This window comes from Delphinapterus leucas, chromosome 1 (genome assembly GCF_059928025.1).
Source record: "Delphinapterus leucas isolate spDelLeu-1000000601 "Yukka" chromosome 1, BTC_Dleu_Yukka2, whole genome shotgun sequence".
Classification (NCBI taxonomy): domain Eukaryota; kingdom Metazoa; phylum Chordata; class Mammalia; order Artiodactyla; family Monodontidae; genus Delphinapterus; species Delphinapterus leucas.
The window spans coordinates 10826136-10839755 of NC_143129.1; the positions used below are offsets into that span (position 1 = coordinate 10826136).

The 13620-nt window shown below is 39.8% G+C and overlaps 1 protein-coding gene across 10 annotated transcripts in view; it reads left to right on the forward strand.

Annotated features, from left to right (window-relative positions):
* Positions 1–13620, forward strand: part of DENND1B (DENN domain containing 1B) — a 259365-nt gene that overhangs the window by 182853 nt on the left and 62892 nt on the right. For all 10 annotated transcript variants that reach the window (XM_089906457.1, XM_089906480.1, XM_089906469.1 and 7 more), the window contains one exon: positions 1132–1233. In XM_089906457.1, the coding sequence (XP_089762583.1) occupies positions 1132–1233 (102 nt within the window). The remainder of the gene's footprint in view (positions 1–1131; positions 1234–13620) is intronic.

Below are 13620 nucleotides of genomic sequence, written 5' to 3' on the forward strand. Positions count from 1 at the left end.
AAAATTAAATTATAATTAATATTTTTTCAAAGTTCTCTTAGAAGGTGGACAAGCTCAGTTTTTTCCTTTTTTCTGCAGTGTAAAGATTGCTACAAGGTTTCCTGTAAGGACTGAATCGTTGTCGCTAATCTCTGTTTTCATTTTGATCGTTAAGTCACTTATCCTCATCTGTGTTGAATGGGCAAGAGGACCATTCAGGCTGTGGAGCGAAGCAGCAGGTGGCGGGGGTCTGCCAGTGAGAGATGATTCCTGAGGTCACGTGTGGGAGTCTGTGGAAGCTGTGTTTGGAATTAAAGTCCTCGCGATGGAGGAAGAGTGGCTAACAGCCCAAAGCTACCAGAAGACACTTGCCAAGTTGTGATTACTTAGCAAATAGGATAAGTTCAGGCACATGCCATGTGAGGCTTATCCTAGAAAGTATCCAGTCAGAATTGTATTTGCAATTATGAGTAGAATGTGATTGAAAGACCTTTTAATTAATTCAAAAAGAAATTAATGATCATACTATAAACGGCAAAAAGCATGCAGCAATTTTTATGTAAGAATGTTTTCTAATCGGAATGAAATTTGTTGGACTTGTTCAGATTGTGTGCAATTTTTTTTTTTTTTGCGGTATGCGGGCCTCTCACTGTGGTGGCCTCTCCCGTTGCGGAGCACAGGCTCCAGACGCGCAGGCTCAGCGGCCATGGCTCACGGGCCCAGCCGCTCTGCAGCATGTGGGATCTTCCCGGACCGGGGCACGAACCCGTGTGCCCTGCATCGGCAGGTGGACTCTTAACCACTGCGCTACCAGGGAAGCCCGGTGTGCAATTTTTAATGCTCATAATCAATCTAATGATATTAAATCTTTGTTTTTAGGGGATTTAGTGTGAGGGAGTGAAAGTGACCATTTTTAAGAGCCCAAGGGATCCTTGATTAGGAAGCTATAGCAGAAGCTTATCGGCTCGAGGAATATTTCTACCAGCCTGACCTCCAGCCATTATGTGTAAGGGTCTCACTCCCTCTACACTCTGAGTGAGCACCTTGCAGTTCTGTCTTACACTCCTGTGTGACCCCCCAGGTGCCTCTTCAGATAGACTGGTTTGTGCTGACTTTCTGTTGACGTCCCCGAAATTCTTTGTTTCTATCCAGGGTGAGCCCATCACGTTCTGTGAGGAGAGTTTCGTCAAGCACCGCTCAAGTCTGATGAAACATTTCTTAGAAACCGCAGTTAACCTCCAGCTTTTTAAGCAGGTAAGAGTGGACCTCCACGTTTTGTTCTGTAACAAGGTTACAGAAATGTAACAGAAATTTATAACACTTTTTTGTCACTGTAAAATTATGTCTGAACTTTGCTATTAAAAACTTCCTCACTGAAAGTTGCCCAGCTGATGGTCTTACAGAGGAGAGTATCCATGCGCAGCAGAAGAAGCAGTAAGACTGGTTATGTAAGGCATCTTACAAGGGCTTATCGTAGTGTGCTAGATGGGTATGGTAAACAAACTGAGTTTTTTAATAGGACCATCCCAATGCAATCCAGTTTATAAAAACGATTTATAAATACGTAACTTTTCAAGCTTTGTAAAACTTTCCATAATCACAAATTAAAATTTCAGAAAAAATTTATTGTCCTTCTGTGTGTCTTGATTTCTGGCTCAGAAAATAAAACTGTCATTTCAAAAAGCAGCAGCTTGACATCAGATTTCAGAAAGTTTAGATGCAGTGTCTCTTTCATCCCACTGTGTGATCATGGCAAGTTTCTTAATTTAGGCTTGCCGTATTTCTGTTTATGCAATTTAAATTACGTTCTTAACACTTACTTTTCTTATTCCACATGACAATTTTAAGTGTAAAGTTAGCTATGTGAATTCAACATTTAATGAAGACCTACAGTGTGTCATAAACTGTGCTCGGGGCCAGGGTGCAGACATGAATAAAAACTCAGTGATGGGGCTTCCCTGGTGGCGCAGTGGTTGAGAGTCCGCCTGCCGATGCAGGGGACATGGGTTCATGCCCCGGTCCGGGAAGATCCCACATGCCGCAGAGCGGCTGGGCCCGTCAGCCATGGCCGCTGAGCCTGTGCGTCCAGAGCCTGTGCTCCTCAACGGGAGAGGACGCAGCAGTGAGAGGCCTGCGTACCGCAAAAAAATAAATAAATAAACAAAAAAACTCAGTGATGCCCTTGAGAAGCAGACAAGTTAATAGAAATTCCTTTGTCTGTTAAGAGGAAAGAGACCAAATAACTCAAAATAAGCTTCAAATTCGATAAGTAAAGAAACCAGCATGGTTAAAAAATCCAATACTATTTATCTGTATTCTGAGGAAGTTCTAAATAATGACCTGAGTTAGAAGAATATTCTGTGGGGATATACCTGTCTTCCAATATGTGGAAGTTTACCTTAAAGAAAGGATTAGATTTGTCCAGTACACAGCTTTCAGGAACAGAAAGAACCAGGTTTGGTGGGTTTCCAGATTAAAGATGTCTTGTGAATTTCCCAGGATGGAGCGGGCTCCCTTTGGAGCTCTCTGTCCCTAGAGGGCTCCGGTATAGACTGAATTACTTCCCAGGATTGGAACAGGATCAAGTGCTGGTCTGTAAATGCTGAAGTGTGTAGCACAGTGCAGTCCCAGGCTAGTCGTCCAGTACATGCTTGTTGAGTTACACATCAGTGCCCTTGCTGTGTTTTTGTCTGTCAAGAGGAGATAATTACACCTCCCATTGTCAAAACTGAGTTATGAAGCTCAGATTATATGGAGGTCAAGGACTGAATGGTTGGGTAGAATGACGTATTACTTCCCTTTTTGAGATTCTGTAACTGGAGTCTTATCGTTTGATAAAGTTCATACATGGTCTTTTTTTTTTTTTTTTTTTTTTTTTACATAACTACAAAAAGCATATGTATTTTAGGAGTCAGGTAGAGTTGGGTTAAACCTTGGCTTTGTCACTCAGTAGCTTTTTGTTCATAAGTATCTGTTTCTTTTTCTATAAAATAACAAGTATCGTACCCTGCCCCGCAGGTTGTGATACAGTTTATGTGAATTAACACCTGTGCACTCTCAGCTCGACAGTGCATGAAACTTTGTGGAAGCTCATAAATTTTAGGGTCTGCCTCATCCTTAGAGAAGTTACATTAACAAAATACGTATCTATGCAGGATGTTCTAAAAGTATAACTTGGTCAAAAAGGCTAAATGTAAAATATGAGAATGGTCAAAGTAGAACCGATTATAGGACAACTTGGATAGTTTTACATACACCAATTGACCGTGTTCTTGAACTTGATACTACTTTATGAACCTTAAGAAAGAGATAGTTGAAGGTATCCCTGAAAGGACTTGAGATTCTGTTGACAGCGTCACAAAGTTGTAAAGATGAGTCAGGTCCAGCATCCGAGGTGCCGACAGTACAGTGTTGTGTGCTTTGGAATGTGTTAGGAGTGTGGATCTCCTGCTCATGTTCTTACCACACGCAAACAAACAGGAACATAAATGGACACAAGGAAACTTTTGGAGGTGATGGACATGTTTATTACCTGGATTGTGGTGATGGTAACAGGAGTATATACATCTGCCCAAACTCAGCAAATTGTCTGCATTAATTATGTGCAGTTTTTTGTATACCAGTTATGCTTCACTAAAGGTTGGGGGGAAAAGGGAAAAAAATAGGAATCGATTGATAAAAATTATTAGCATAGATGAATTCTCAAAGACACTACTGATCTTTCTGAAAGAATATAAAAATATTTATTAGGTACAAATGATTAATATTCCTGACCATGAGTTTGTGATCCATTATGGGTCAAGAACTACCCAGGTCCTCTCTTTATTCGACAATTCTTATGCATCAAAATTGAGAGAACATGAACCCAGGAGAGAAGCATATAATTTTAAGGTAGGCATTAAAGTGAACTGTAATTTCTGATAATATGGCAGGGAAGGATTCGGAGCTCACTTATGTACTCAAACAATTTAAAATGCAGAATTTGAAAAAACATCGTGTGGTGAGGGTCACAGGAGACAAAGCCCAGTGCTTACTCTCCAAGATGAGAAGTGTGATAGGAGATTCAACTCGCATCAATCTGGGAAGACTTAGTGTAAAGGTAAACAAGAAATAAAGGTGCTCCTTCCCTTCACCCACTTCCTGGGGATTGTACATCTGAAGCTCTGGCATGAGTGGAGGGGAGGAAAGAGCACTGCTGAGAAGTTGCCACTCACCAGCATGAACAGGACTCTGAAGCCTGAATTAATAATTTCTGATTTGGTCTGACCAAACTCAAGTCAAGTGTAAAGTTATCCTGACTGTTAGTGCCCTCAGGCAGAAGCAAATATGCATCCTCCTTGAGGAATCCACCTTCATCCAGGCATCAAGGAATTCTCCCAGCTAAGATCCCAAAGAGAAATTTCACTCTTAAAAGTCATTAGACATACAGGGAAACAAATCGTGAACCAGAAGCAGCAGACAGAAACTGACCTGCAGAGACTTCAAATACTGGATGTAACAGAAGTAGAATATAAAATAGCTGTGCTTAAGATGTTCAGAGAAATAAAAGACGAGCTTTAAAAATGTTCAAGGCGTAAAAACTTTAAAGAATGTAAAGACAATTTTAAGAATGTAGCAAATAAACTTCTGGTAACGAAGCATGTAATTTAAATGAAAGGAAATGGATGTATTAATAGCCAGTCAGATCTAACTAAAGAGAGATTTGCTGAACTGGAAGATGTGAAAAAGAAATTATCCAGAACATAGTACAGAGTCACAAAGAAGTAGAACATGTAAGAGGTTAATAAACATAAAGGGTGGAGTGGAAATGTCTGAAATCCATACAGTCAGTCCTGAAAGGAGCAGACATGAAGTGAAGGAGAGATGCTGGTTGGAAGGACAGGGCCAGAGCCAGTTACATGCACACTTTATAAATTCAGGAAGTCCCACATCGCCAAACTGAGGAAATAAGAAGAAATCTACACCCACACAGCAGATTCAGCTCTAAAACATTCAATAAAGAGGAAATTTTTTTAAAAGAGAAAAAACAGATTACTTTCAGAGAGCAAATACTGACAGATGACTTCACACCAGCAGCAGTGGAATCCAGAAGACACTGCCATATCTTCTGTGTGTTGAGAAAAAAATGCCTAGAATCCTACACCAACTAAAATACGTTTTAATTGCAAGAGTGCCATGCAGACATTTCCCTGCTAAAGCTGAGTTTGCCGTCTGTGTTGGCTTTAATGATGTGTCCACTTGGTGAGGCTGTGGCCCCCAGTTATTTAATCAAATGCTAATCTAAGTATTGCTGTGAAGGTATTTTTACATGTGTAATTTAAACCCCTAATCATTTGGCTTTAAATAAGGAAGATAATCCTACATAAGCTGGGTGGGCCTGTCGGAAGCAGTTGGAAGTCTTGTAAAACAGGACTGAGATTTTCCTGAAAGAGAGAAGGTACACCTGTGGGTGGCAGCATCGGCCCCTGACTGTGGTCCCACCTGCCCATGGTCTGTCCTTCCTGACTGCCTATCCTATGAATTTCCTACCTGCTTAGCCAGCCCTCATAATCCTGTAAACCAGTTTCTTGTAATAACTCTCATATGTGTATATGTATCTGTCTATCTGTCTCTTAAATCTTTTACTGGTTCTGCTTCTCTGGTTGAACCCTGACTACCCTACCAACAGGAGAAAGAAATTCTTAAGGAAGTACTTTAAGAAAGTAATTCAGAGAGAAAGTTTCCTCAGATCTAATATGGAATGTCTGAAATGCAAGAAGGAAGGAAGAGCAAAATAAATGGTAAATATGTTAATTAAATTTAACCAATATTTACTGTGTAAGACAGGCCAGTTCTCCCACACATTCCAGAATCAAATGGTTCCACTTCAATTTCCAAAAAATTCCTGTTTTGACTATGGCAAAAGGGAGATACACTTCAGTCTCTTTTGTAAGGCCAGGATAACCTTGGTTCTAAAACCTAAGACAGCATGAGAAGAAAACATTATAAGCCAGTTTCATTTATGCCCACAGATGCAAAAATTTAAGCAAAGTATTTTCAGCCAATTCTAACAAGGTGTAAAAAGGATACTGCTTCATGGGCAGGTTGACTTTATCCCAGAAATTAAATGGTAGTTACACATTAGGAAATCTATGAATGTAATTCACTACGTTAACTCATTATAGGAGTGAAATCATTAGATCATCTCAACAGATGCACAGATTTTTCATAATATTCATGAGAGTCATGATAAAAGCAAAAAGGCATGATTAAACATATTTTCAATAAACATCATACTTAAAACACTAATGTTTCCCTCTGAGAAAGGTTCTATCTATTACCATTGGAACCCCTCACATATATAATTTAGCTGCAAAAAACATAAAGATTTAGAAAGTAAGACACCAAACTGACATTATTACTTTGAGTATAAAGACAAGTTACTTAGGACATAAAGAAATAGCCTAATAAATTTGATTTCATGAAATTAAGAACTTTTGGCCATCAAAAGACTCCATATTTGCAATACTTTTGAACCACCCAAGAGTTTAGAAACTAGAATATAAAAAAACAAGCTCCCGCATGTTGGTAAAAAAACATACATAATTGTGCAGAAGATTTGGATAAGCACATGCAAATGAAGAAACCTGAATGGCTAATAAAGATATACAAGATGTTCCACCTCATCTGTAATCAGAGAACAGCAAATAAAAAACATAATGAAATACCCCCTCACACTCACCAGACTGGCCCAGTTTTAAAAACCTGAAAATCTCAAATTTTGGCAAAGACACGGAGCACGGGACCAAGTTTCAGCTGTTAAGGGGAGTGAAAATTTGCACAACTTATTGACAAAACACTTTGGCGCTATGACTTAAACTTCAGTTTCTTTTGACCCAGCAATTTCACTCTAAATTGTGCACCAAAAAATCATCTACTAAAATTACTCATAACAGCAAAGTACTGCTGGTAATCTTAGACAGTCATCAGTATTAAGATGAATAAATTGTCACATTCATACAATAGAACAGCTACACAACAGGGAGATGAATGAGCTTCAGCAGAACTAAATGTGAATGAATTAAAGGAACAAATCACTGAAGAATAGATATGATGAGTCCTTTTATGTAATAATGTTCAACAGCGAGGAAAACTAAATAATGTATTATTTAGGGAAACGTGATAAAATTATAAAGAAAGACAAGGAAAGGATAAGCTGAAAGGATTATGATCTTTTCTGTAGGGAGGAAATGTTCTGGTAGTTGGCTTTGTCATTATTAATTAGGCTACTAATTACTTAAGTTATTATTTAAATTCCTTAAGTGTTGTATAAAAACGTATTCTTTTTTTTTTTTTTTACTATTTCTGGATTCGCCGGTAATAGGCTTTGTTTTCACTGACAGCTGACTTCTTATCCTCTTTAGACCTCGGTTACTGCATCTGTAACATGAATTAGACTAAAAGGTCACTAAGTCTGAGATACCTTTTGGCTCTAACATTCCATGATACCATGGAATAAACATGGCTTAGACAGATGATAGGAAGTTCCATTTGGATAAATTCCTCTTTAGATAATGGATTTGGAAGGAATCCCAGAAACCACTTCTTAAACCCATGGCTCTGACAGCACCTTCTTTAGCTTGCAGCTTTACAGAGATTTAAGCCGTTATTTTTAGGTCTCTTCCTTTTGTTTCCTATTATACTAACCCAGCAGAGGAAATTATTTTCTTGGGTATTGTTTGTTATTAAGGCCACGGGAACTAGAGTTGCTTCTGCTCATTTTACTGTACACGCCCCACGGCCAAGGACCGTGGCTGAACTTAGTGTGGAGATCCCAGAGCCTCATGCAGACCACAGACCTGTGGGATGTCCATGAATACAGACTCTCTGTTCGCTGGCAGCCTAGGTCGCTGTTGGACATCTGGAGCTCAAATATATTACAGTAGATACATTTTTTCCACAAAATAATTCTGCTTGTCCATATTCTAACTTAATCGGAGTGGAAAATGATAGGGAAATTCAACTTGGCAAAACCTCTTTTAGTGTTCATCATAAGATAATATAAATCTGTCTTTCTCAAACTTTCCCATCCAATAATGTTCTCATTCTGCATACTGGAAGAGAACACTTTTTTTTTTTTTTGGTTTGTAATTTTTCTTTTTTTTTTAACATCTTTATTGAAGTATAATTGCTTTACAGTGGTGTGTTAGTTTCTGCTTTATAACAAAGTGAATCAGTTATACATATGTCCCCATATCTCCTCCCTCTTGCGTCTCCCTCCCACTCTCCCTATACCACCCCTCTAGGTGGTCACAAAGCACCGAGCTGATCTCCCTGTGCTATGCAGCTGCTTCCCACTAGCTATCGATTTTACATTTGGTAATATATATAACTCCATGCCACTCTCTCACTTCATCCTAGCTTACCCTTCCCCCTCCCCATGTCCTCAAGTCCATTCTGTACGTCTGTGTCTTTATTCCTGTCCTGCCCCTAGGTTCTTCATAACCATTTTTTTTTTTTTAGATTCCATATACATGTGTTAGCATACAGTATTTGTTTTTCTCTTTCTGACTTACTTCATTCTGTATGAAAGACTCTAGGTCCATCCACCTCACTACAAATTACTCAATTTCATTTCTTTTTATGGCTGAGTAATATTCCATTGTATATATGTGCCACATCTTCTTTATCCATTCACCTGTCGATGGACACTTAGGTTGCTTCCATGTCCTGGCTATTGTAAATTGTTTTTAAAAAGAGTGGGCGTGTGCTTTCTCCTGCAAGGGTAGCCTTTGTTTTTACAGCTGTAGTGAATAGGGAAAGAGTCCTCACTCTGCTGTTCTTAAATACTTACTTATTGGCATATTGACTAGTAGTACTTCTTAGAATACTCTTGTTCTTTTTATGCGTGATACAACATTCTAACTTTTTCCCTTTCTCTAGGCAGTTACTCCTGGGCCCTTTATCATTACACTTGCCTCTGTCTATACCATGAATGTCTCTGTCCTCAGACCGCTACGTCTCTAGCTCATACCAGCTCACTGGGCTTCCTTATGTAGGACCATACATGCGTTAATGACCTATTATGATACGTCCTAAATGTATCTTTAGTCTAGACCCATGCAAATGTATACATGAGTGTATGCATATACATACACTCCCATACAAACATGTGCATCGCCCATATACATACGTGCATCTGCACATACACACACATACTGGCCCCTCCTGCACCCCTTCTTTTGGGAACTAATTCTACCCTGTTGCCTAAACCAGAAAACTAATAGGCGTCATCTTTTCTCAAACCATCACCACGAACCTTTCTTGCACCCCGTTTCTAGTTGTTTACTATGTTCTGTTGATTCTGCTTTCTAAATATTAGATTTACCTATTTTATTCTCCCCTGTTTCAGTGTCAGTGACTTGTTGGGTAACCGGTTTGTGTTCTTTCATTTAGCCCCCCTTTCAAGCCATCCTCCAGTCTGCTTTGAGAGTATTCTTTCTGAAAAGCATATCTTACATATTTCTCATTATATCTAGGGTGATGTTCACACCCTAGCCTGGCACACAGACTCCGTCATCTTCTGGCATTTGTCTCTCTAGTTTTCTCTCTAATACTTCTCTCAATACCCTTACTGCAGCCATTCTGGATGTCTGCTCTTAGGTCTCTGAAAATGGTTTCCCCTCTTTATGCTTCTCACTTGAATTGTAATGGATACTTAATAAATAGTGAGAGAATGAATGATGGTCATCATGAATAAATAAAAATAACATTTGTTGAATTATGACTTATGCAGGGTACTGTTTGAGTGCTTTATCTAGACTAGTTTAATCTTCACAGTGACCTACTTTATTACTGCCACTTTGCAGGTTATAAACCTAAATTGTGGGGAGGTTATATAATTTGCTAAGAGTGTACACAGCAGCTGGTATGTGGTAGAGTTAGGACTTGCATCCACAGAGCCACTAAGACTTACCGTCCCTTCAGGAATAAAGGAATGAATAAACGCATGTATGCTTGTCTCCTTCCTGTCTTCTCTGGCTTGAACGCTCTCTCTCCATTTTACGTTACTCAACTCAGTCATTCTTTAAGACTTGGTTCAGATGTCCCTTTTGCAGGTTGTTGATCTCTCAGTCGTTTATAAATTCCTTGCCTTTTAGCGTCTTGGACTTGTACCATATGATATTTGTTGGTTTGTTTGGCTCCTTCTTGAGTTGTAGGCTCTGTAAAGACAAGGGTCATTTTTAAAGTGTTTGTATCCTAATATCTAGTATATAGTAGACACTTAATATTGTTAAATAAAGAAATCAAATAAAAACTGCTATTCCTGTTATAAGAAATAGGCAGGAAAATGTCTTTATGATTTTGGTAGATGATGAGCTCATAAAATTGAATATAATGGATATTTTATAAGCTCTTCATCTATTTCATTTGGGAAAATCCAAACATTGTAGGAGTCAGGTGTTTCAACTGAGTGGTGTCTGTAATTTCAGACCTGGGGTCACTTAATGGTATAGTGTGTAAAAGTGAGAATTCTGTGGGATCCTCAGCATTCTCTGTATTTTGTGCTACGACCCACTTTCTCTGACCTCATAAGATATTGGGTAAAAGGAGTGGGTCAGAAGCCAAATATTTTCCTTTTATGTTAGCTGGGGATTTTAGAAAGCTTTTAACATAAATAATAAATTCTTATACATTTCTACGTTTTCCTATTGATCTTTTTTGAAAGAAGCACGATAGTTATTTATGGTATGTCATCTATAGCTAAGATCAACACATGCATTCTAGTACTAAAAATTCAACAGTTCGGGAGTATTAGGAAATATTTGACATATGAATGGATGGGAGATGGTAATTGTATCCAGCACATATTTTATAACATGAAAAAAAAATAAAAATACCATGTGACATAGGGAAGACATGGACTCCTATTGGTAGCAAAAGGAATACACAAGGAGAGAGAGCTTATTAGGACAAGGGATACATTTTTTCAGCATCCTTTGTTAACGAGTTTCAAGTGGTATCCTAAACAGTGGTTTGTCTAAATGTGGGCTCAAACCACCTGCAGATTTAGCTAGAAAATCTATTAAAGATGCATCTTCTTGAGTCTCACCTTCAAAAATTTTGGATTTAGGAGGCTTGGATTAAAACCCAGAAATTTACATTATTAATGAAATACCATAAAAATAGTCACACTAAAATTTTAGAAACACTCATCTAAGTATTCTTTATTCATTCTCTCATTCAACAGTATAATTTGAGTGTCTACTGTCTACTAGGAAGTGTTCTGGGTGCTGGGATACTTTGGAGAACAAAGCAGAAAAGAATTTCTGACGTTGTGAATTCTGTGTTTCTAGTGGGAGGGGGACCAACAATAAGTTAACTAAATTATGTAGAATGTTCAGAGATGATAAGGACTGTGGAAAAGTAAATAGAACAAGAAGGGGGACCACCAGGGGTTGGGGTGAGATTGCAACTTAAAGTAGCATAGTCGGTGTAGATTTCATGGAGAATGTGGCATTTGGGCACCATCCTATAGGGTGGTCACAGGGGGAAGCAGAAGGAAGATTTAGAGGCTGTGCTGTAATCTGTGTAAGAGGAGAGGGCAGTTTGGAACTGGTCTGTGGAAGATGAGAGAACTGGTCAGACTGTGGATCTGTTCTGAAGATAGTCAGTGGATGTTCTGAAAGATTTAACGTGCAGTGTGAGAGGAAGGAGTCAGGGATGATTCCATGATTTCTCATCCGGGAAACTGGCAGGATGTATTCGCATTTTATCGAAATGGGCAAGATTGTGGGCAGGAGGAATTTTGGTGGGTAGAGTAATTCAGGTTTGGACATGTTAAGTCTGAGGTGTCTTCTAGACATCCAAGTAAGATATTTATTAGGCAAGTGGATAGATGAGGCGGAGGCAAAAATTAGACCTGAGATATACATTTGGGAGTCATCAGTGTGTAGATAGTAGTTCAAGTCATTAGACTGGAGACCAAGTGAGACGACCAAAGGAGTGAGTATAAATAGGAATGACCAGAGGTCCAGGGACCAGGAAATAGCAGAGGGCAATGACCAAGGAGGCCGAGAAGGAGTGAGTAACCCTGGAGGTAGGAGAGAATTCAGGCTAGTGAGTACCTTTGGGACCAAGTAGAGAAAGGACACCATAGTGGAGGGACCAACTGTGTCAGATGCTTGTGACAGGTTGATTAAAGGAAGAACTTGGACTTGAGCACTGGATTTAGTAACATGGAGATAGGATGACCCCAGCAGGAGCAGCTTTACCGGAGAGGTGAGGGAGACCTTGTGATTGGGGTGCAGGCGGGGAGGGCCTGGAGACAACAGTACTGGCCGCACTTCTGAGTTTTACCCTAAAGAGGAGCATCAAAGTGGACAAGGCCAGAGAAGACATGGGGTCAGGAGAAGAAGGCACGTGTTCGTGGGCTGTAGGGCAGACCTGGCAGAGATGGGTCTACTCAGGAGATAGGAGAAGGAAGCATTAGAGGAGCTGGTCCCTGCGGAGCAGACACCCTGTGACAGCAGGAAGGAGTGGGGCCGTGAGTCAGGAGCTATGGCAGAATTTCTCTTTCAGTTGCTTTAGGTTTCTTTTTTTTTTTTTCCCCAGTGAGATTAGGAGGCAAGGTCATGGGCTGAGAGAGGAAGGGGAGGTGGTTGGACCTTTAAGGGGAGAGAAGACCTGAAGTAGATGGAGAGTGAGCAGGCTGGAGAAAAAGGAGGTGGTTCAGCATCGTTCAGAGCACCGTTGAGACTGCAGATTGTGAATTAAGGTGAGAACAGGCATCACCGCTGCTTGGTTTTTCTCTCAACCCCTGGACCTCAGGACAGGCCTGCTGGGTGCGTCCACACCTGCTCTGCCTTGTTGATGCCCGTGGTTCCCCTCTCCCGGGTCCTCTTCTCCCCCGGACCAGGGGCTCGCTGCCTCATTGTCCTCCAGCCTCGGCTCAGGTGTCGTCCTCATGGTGATGTCTGCCCTGGACCACACTGTTGACAACTGAAAGCTCCTTGCCCCACACTCCCCGAGCTCCCTTGTTCAGGTCTGTTTTATTTTCCAACACTCATTCCCTTCTAACACATTACAGAATTTATTACACTTCTTATTTCATGCTATCTGTTCTGTCCCCCCGTCCCCAAACGCTAGATGTTTAAATATTATGAAGGCTTGAATTTTTGTCTGTTTCATTCATTTCTGTTTTTTTAGGCATCTAGAAAAGTGCCTGGCATATAGTAAACATTCAATTAAATGTTTATTGAATGAACAGATTAATGAATTTTTTTTGTCTGGTGGTCATGAAGCTCAAAAGACTTAATTCTGTTGCAGATTATTTTGTGTCTGTTGATATATCCTGGAAGGGCTGTTGTTGTCCCACTAAGTTATTAGTTCTGATGATAAATTGCACTGAGTGGGCTTTTTACAATACCCTTCAAAGTGTTTTTCTGTTCCTTATACCATGGTGGTCTAATTTAGTATACTACAGTCATATGATTACCTAATTCTTGAAATGGAATAAAAAAACTATTTCTGTTCCTTCACATACTTAATTCTCTTGGTTTAGCTTTAAGCTGACCTAGCTTTTCCCCACTTGTAATAGCAGTTTGTGTTTATATATAGCTACTAACTGAATGCTTAGCATTTAGCAGATGTCTGTAAGTA